At 34.4% G+C, this 6,496-nt stretch overlaps 1 protein-coding gene across 1 annotated transcript; it reads right to left on the reverse strand.

Annotated features, from left to right (window-relative positions):
• Positions 1-1,552: 1,552 nt before the first annotated feature.
• On the reverse strand, positions 1,553-3,735 carry LOC104799644 (polygalacturonase 1 beta-like protein 3). Its single transcript, XM_010522278.1, has 2 exons — positions 3,634-3,735; positions 1,553-3,550 (listed from the first exon to the last, which is right to left on the reverse strand). The coding sequence occupies exons 1-2, from the start codon at positions 3,679-3,681 to the stop codon at positions 1,754-1,756; spliced, it is 1,845 nt and encodes a 614-aa protein (XP_010520580.1). The 5' UTR covers positions 3,682-3,735; the 3' UTR covers positions 1,553-1,753.
• Positions 3,736-6,496: the final 2,761 nt, after the last annotated feature.

Below are 6,496 nucleotides of genomic sequence, written 5' to 3' on the forward strand. Positions count from 1 at the left end.
TATATATATACACATACATATATAAATACATATACATGTATATATATGTATTCATATCTATGTACAAATACAAATATAAACATATATACTCCTATATATATATATATACTTGTATATTTTTTTTATTTTGTATGTATGTATATATTTATATTTATGTATGTGTATATGTGTATATATAATAAATATGTATTCATATACATGTATATGTATTTATATATATATATGTATGTGTATATATATAAATATACTTGTATGTATGTATATGCATATATATTTATATAAATGCATATATATATATGTGTATATTTTTATTTGATATATATAGATATATATATACATAGAAGTATTTATGTTTATATTTGTTTGTATGTATATGTATATATATTTGTATAGATGTTTGTATATATATATGTATGTTTTTTATTTTGTATATATATAGTTATATATTTTTATATAGGAGTATATATATTTATATTTTTATTTGTATATAGATATGAATATATATGAATATATATATATATATATATATTGTTTATTTATTTTGTTTTAATTTTTAAAAAAATTCAATTTTTTATATTTTTTCGGAATTTTTTTTAAAAATCTGACGTGGCATGCTGATGTGGCAAAAAATCTATGTGGTGTGCCATGTCAGCCGCCACGTGGCGTGCCATGTCAGTGGTTAGCAGCCACTTAACACCGTTTTCGGATTGTGTAGGAAATTGCAGTTAAATTGGGTAGTTCATGTATCAATTTGGCACATTTGATAATTTGATGTAGTTTTTTTTTCAAATTAAAAATTCGTGTAGGAAAATGTCACATTTTGCAAAGTTTGTGTAAGAAAATGTCATTTTCCTTTTAGGATAATATTTGCATTTTAAAATAAGTGACGTTTTTTAGATTTTTTTATATAATTTTTAATAATTTTTAATAAGCGACAAATAAACATTGCTAATTTTCTAGATCCCTTTTCAAACTATACGACGAAAAAACTCTTATTAGTCTTAATCTTTTACTCAAACCAATACTAGCATCTCATATACCTCACTTAAATTTTTATCTATTCCATTTATATCATTGTTCAACTTTATAAGTGTCGAAAACTATTAGAAAGAAAATACAGTCATATTTACTATAAACTAGTGTCAAATTCATCATAACCACTCGTGGGAAGGAGGGGTGCAATTAATTACGTGTCTAAAGGCTGATTCCGGGCCCAGGTGATTATATGGGTCGAAGGCCCAACACACCTCCTGGTTATCCAAAAAAAAAAAATCATCATAATGTCAAATTATTTCAAATCATCAAAATAACTCTTCATTTTGAATACATGTGGACCGACAGAACATCCACTATCTATCTTACGGTCCAAAAGACTATATATAAACTTGAAATGAAAGAGTTGTCTTTAATAGAAGAATAAGATAACTTACATAATGTTATCTGTACACTAAAAAAATTTATTTTAATTTAATAATATAAATTATAAAATTTAAAACAAAATATATTATATTTAACTTTAAAACTAATAATAACATTGTTTAAAGTCCGCATATATATAATTAACTTGCGCGATAGACAAGTTGTGATATAATAATAATAATAATACATAACATCACCAGTGACGGGAGTTTATTGTTACAGAAATTAGAAATATAGATATACAATCACACTACGATTAGAGTAGAATAATAGATAAACAAGAACCCCCCATCCACGTGGTTTAAGCTTTTTTTTTTAGCCGCCGGGTCGGATCCTAATCGGCGATGGTCCAAGTCAAGTCATTCTCGAATATCCAGTGGCACACTTCGATCTCACCGGGACGTGACCCTAACGCCATGAACGCTCCGTGCCTCGGACCCCAAGCTGACGTATCAATGTGACAGATGGCAACACCGTGGTTAATCTTGGATTTGGTTTTCGGATCAAGAAGATCCGATTCGTACACCCGGACTTTGGGCACCGAGTGGCAGTAGTAGAGCAGGTATGGATACAGACTCTGGTGGCACGACACTGACTTCGTCACTTCTCCGCCGTTGATTCCTTTTACCTTCCCGATCATCACCTCCTGCTTTGATCCGGCGGTGCTCTCTGTATTGCGGAGTATGATGTTGCGGCCGAGCACCGACGTCGCGAAGTCGATCATGTCTTCCGCCGATCCCACGCACCGCTTTGTCTCGCCGGCGCTCGGGGGCCTCTCGCACTCGCTGAGCGCATCCGATATTATCTTCTCCATCGTTGAGTTGTCATTTGCTCGGAAGTTCCGTTTGATGTCGGCGATCTTCGAAGTCGAGAAGGGTAGTTTCAATAATATATTCCGGGGCAAAAACGACCTCTTGGGCATCTTATCTCTGATGTCAGGCATCGGAATCATATTCCCTTCCTTGAGCATCGCCTCCCGGAAAAACTTACCCGGCTCGATCCACCTATTCACGGATTTGCCATCGGAGAGGGGCATGGTCGTCTGGTTATATTCGGCGAACTCGACGCCATCTTTGGCGTAATGCTTGAAACTGGTGTTGCCATCGTAGGTTTTGAAACCGATCTTTTGCCCCTCAGCGTCTTCGCCGTAGCCGGTGAATGTATCAGACCCTAGAGTGACGCTTTGTCCGTAATTTACGAAATTGACCTTCTCATCTTCGGAGTCTTTCGCGTACGAAGTGAACGTGTCGTCGCCGATGGTCGTGCTGTCTCTGTAGTTGGAGAAGGTCAGGGTGGACGCGTTCCCGTCGGTGCCGTAGTTCCTGAAGTTGTTTTGCGGCTCATTGCTGTCGGTTCCGTAGCTGGTGAAGGACTCGTTGGCTGCGTGTCCGTCGGCGCCATAGTTTGAGAAATCCGACCCGACCACGTTGGAGGACACGGAATAGGAGGAGAACTCGTCCGCGGCTCCATCAGCGTGCTTGCCGTAGCTGGTGAAGGATTGGCCGAGCCCTGCATTGGCGTCGTGGGAGTAGGTCTTGAAGGTCTGGGACCGGGAGGAGCTGTCGGAGTATGAGGTGAATCTGCTTGTCGGGTCGTTGACGTCAAACTGGTAGTTGCTGAATGTGCCGCTGCCTCCGGCTGTAGAGTGTCCGTATGAGTTGAAGTTCTCCTCCGCGACGTTGCTTGAGGTCGCGTAGTTGGAGAACTCGTCGTCGTGATCGGCCGAGTCACGGCTGTAACGCCGGAACGAGTCGGTGACGACGTTCCCGTCCTGCGAGTAGTTTTTGAACGAGTCGACGCCTCCGACACTGCTTGTGCCGTAGTTGGTAAAGTTCTTCTGGTCGTAGACGGAGAAACTGACGTCCTCGGCGTGCTGCTCGAGGCTCGGATCCAAATCCGGGAAGCAGAAGAGCTTGGCGGCAGAGCAGAACTCAGGCAGGCGGGTCGAGAGAGAGTTCCGGGCGGCGAGTTTGGCGAAAGTGGCGGAGTCGACGGCGTTGAGAGGCGACGCCTTGGAGAGGAGAAACTCTGATCTGGGAGATTCGCCTCGGATCTCTTTGATCCAGTAGCGGACCAGAGATGCCTCCGCCGAGAATTCGCCGCCGATCAATCGTCCGACGGCGACATTCACCTGCAGTCGCACACAAACAATGTTCAGGTAAAATAGACCCAATTTACTCTAAAGTGAATCAAACCTTTTGTCGTTTCGCTTACGTTGAGGAGACCCAGACAACCCAGAACGAAGGGCAGGAGAGGATGCATTTTCGTCCGAGGGAGAGGGAATGACTGTTGGCGGGCTTGTCGGGCTGTCGAGCAAAATGTGCGCGTATTTATAATTGGACCCAAGGAAGATCAAGAGTTTAATCTCTGAGTTATTTTAAATTTAATTGATTGATTAGTGCAAATCTTGCGGGGTAGATACATATATGTTTCCATCTTAAATAAATACGAGAAAAGGATAGCGATGATGGTGAAACAAAAAAAAAACAATATCAGCAAAAACACGTGCAAAAAAAAAAACAAGAGGTAGAGAGAAAATCGTACGCATTTCGGTTCGGGAATGATTGGGTTTGATTCATTCGATTTTACAATATATATATTGGTTATTATATCATAGGCGGTTTCGTTTTTTTGCCAATTCAATCGTTTTGCCCAGTTTGTCATTTATACCAACTCATTAACACATGTCCACACAAAATAAAGAAAGGTATATCCACAGATGTATGTATCCTAACTCTACCATAAAAATTGATTTTTTATTTAAATATTGAAACGGGGTTTTATACACCGAGAGACACTTCATAACATCATAACCGATCGGTTTTTATGTCACGGTTCAGTTCGGTTATGATTATATTTTATTCCGTTCGGTTCGGTTATTCGGTTAATAACTGAAATGGTCACCCCTACATATAACCTTATTAAACCATGTTTTCATTAATAACTATGAATTTAAATATTTTTAATTAAAATAAAGTTAAAAATATTCTTAAAAAATCACCTAAATCTAATACACAAAGTATTCTCTTAAATGACAACTAATCATAAACGGAGGGAGTAATTTAAACCTGAGTTATTTCAAATTTTAATTGATTGATTAGTACAAGTATTACAGGTAGAGAAGAGTATGGGTTGGATACTCACGTTTTTTAATATACTCGTCTTCTTTTTGTCTTCACGGATTTGATAGAATTATTATTTTTAACTTTATCTCACAATATCCGGATACCCGATTATCCATGATTAAAAAATAGATTATTCGTAAATACATGTATCTATATGTATAAAATTCACCAATCTAAAAAATTAAATAAATATCAAATAAAATCGTATATATTTTGATTTAAAAAATACATTTAACATTTGAAAATTCTTAAAATATTAGAATATGCATAGATTTTTAGAAAGTTTTTCAAAAATACAAAATGGTTTTCAAGTTGAAAGGATTACATATATACGCGTATTCATTCTCTAAATCTTTGAAATCCAAACCCGAACTTGACATACAAGTTTTTTATTTTTTTAATACTCGTTTTCGTTTTTATTGAGAATTGAGTATCCATTTTCGAATATCCACGATATTGGGTATCCACGAATTCTCATGTGATAACACATATTCATATATTTTTGTATAGATATATATCATATTTTGTAAGATTTATATATTCATATATAATTTTTTTGTATAATTTTATACCGAATTCGTTGTTTTTCATGTTTTGCAGGAAAAATAGAACGCGTGTGGAAGCTAACTGAAAAATTATGTTGAAATCGTGCTATATATATATATATATATCATATGTGTAATTATATATGTCGTGTGTATATACCAGTATATATAAGCATATATTACCTATATAAAATATATAATAGAAACATATAAATAAGTATGTGTGTATATGTATATTATAGATATGCATATTACGTATATAAGATATATATATATATATATATATTGTGTGTGTATAAATATATTTATGTCATATAATATGTGTATCTATATAAAGTATGTGTATATAAATATATATATATAATATATGTATATATAAATATATACAAGAGCATATATAGTACCTATATGATATATACATAAGTATAAGTATGTATATATATATAAATATTACGTAAGATACATATATAGATATAATATAATTATATATATAGTATGCATACATGATGCGTGCATATATAATATAACTATAATATACATATGTATTAACTTATATATATGAACGTGTATGCTTATATATTAATATATGTTTATATTATACAATCATATATAAATATATGTATATGTACATATGGATGTGTATATTTATATATAATTATATATAGTATGCATAAGTAACACATGTTTATATAAATTGTATATATATATATAATGCATGTATATTAAATATATAAATATATATGTGTATGAACACCTAAACGTGGATTCACGTGGCATGAGCAGCCATCCCTTTTTGTCTTGTTGCAATTATCCAAAAACTTTGCTTTTTTAGCGTAATTGACGCTCGTCCAACAAGAACAACGGTACCCACTCCTTCATCAAAATTACAATTTATATACAATTTATATACATATATTTCTGTATTAAATAATAGAAGAAAAGGATAGCCATGATGGTGAAACAAAAAAGAATATCAGCAAAAACACATGCAAAAAACAAAGAAGAGATAGAGAGAAAGTCGTACGCGAGTGGCAGAAAGGAGCGTTTCAGTATTCGGTTCGAATTCGGTTTGGGAATGAATGGGTTGGATTCTTTCGGTTTTACAAAATATGTATCAATCAGTTATTATATCATATCCGATTCGCTTCGTTTATGGTTCAGTTTAGTTCTAGTTTTTATTGAAAAAAATAGAATTTTAAAGAAAAATTTTGGGTTTTCGTTTTTTGTTTAAAATTTGGTTCGATTTTGAAAAAATGGGGTTTTTTTTTTTATAAATTTGGTTGATGGCCAAAAATGGTTGAGTGTGAGATTCATTTCTATGGTCACATTTCACCGCTTGAATGGTCTCATTTTTTCAAACTCTCTTCTTCTTTTTTTGTTGTTAAAAACAATCTGTCTTCTTTCCCT

The sequence above is a fragment of the Tarenaya hassleriana genome, unplaced genomic scaffold (assembly GCF_000463585.1).
Source record: "Tarenaya hassleriana unplaced genomic scaffold, ASM46358v1 Cleome6, whole genome shotgun sequence".
NCBI lineage: Eukaryota > Viridiplantae > Streptophyta > Magnoliopsida > Brassicales > Cleomaceae > Tarenaya > Tarenaya hassleriana.

Bases quoted from the DNA above. Each gene is read 5' to 3' on its own strand.
- LOC104799644 (XM_010522278.1), bottom strand. From the start codon at position 3,681: ATGCATCCTCTCCTGCCCTTCGTTCTGGGTTGTCTGGGTCTCCTCAAC. The intron at 3,551-3,633 runs GTAAGCGAAACG...GTGCGACTGCAG, and splicing joins GTTGTCTGGGTCTCCTCAAC to GTGAATGTCGCCGTCGGACG.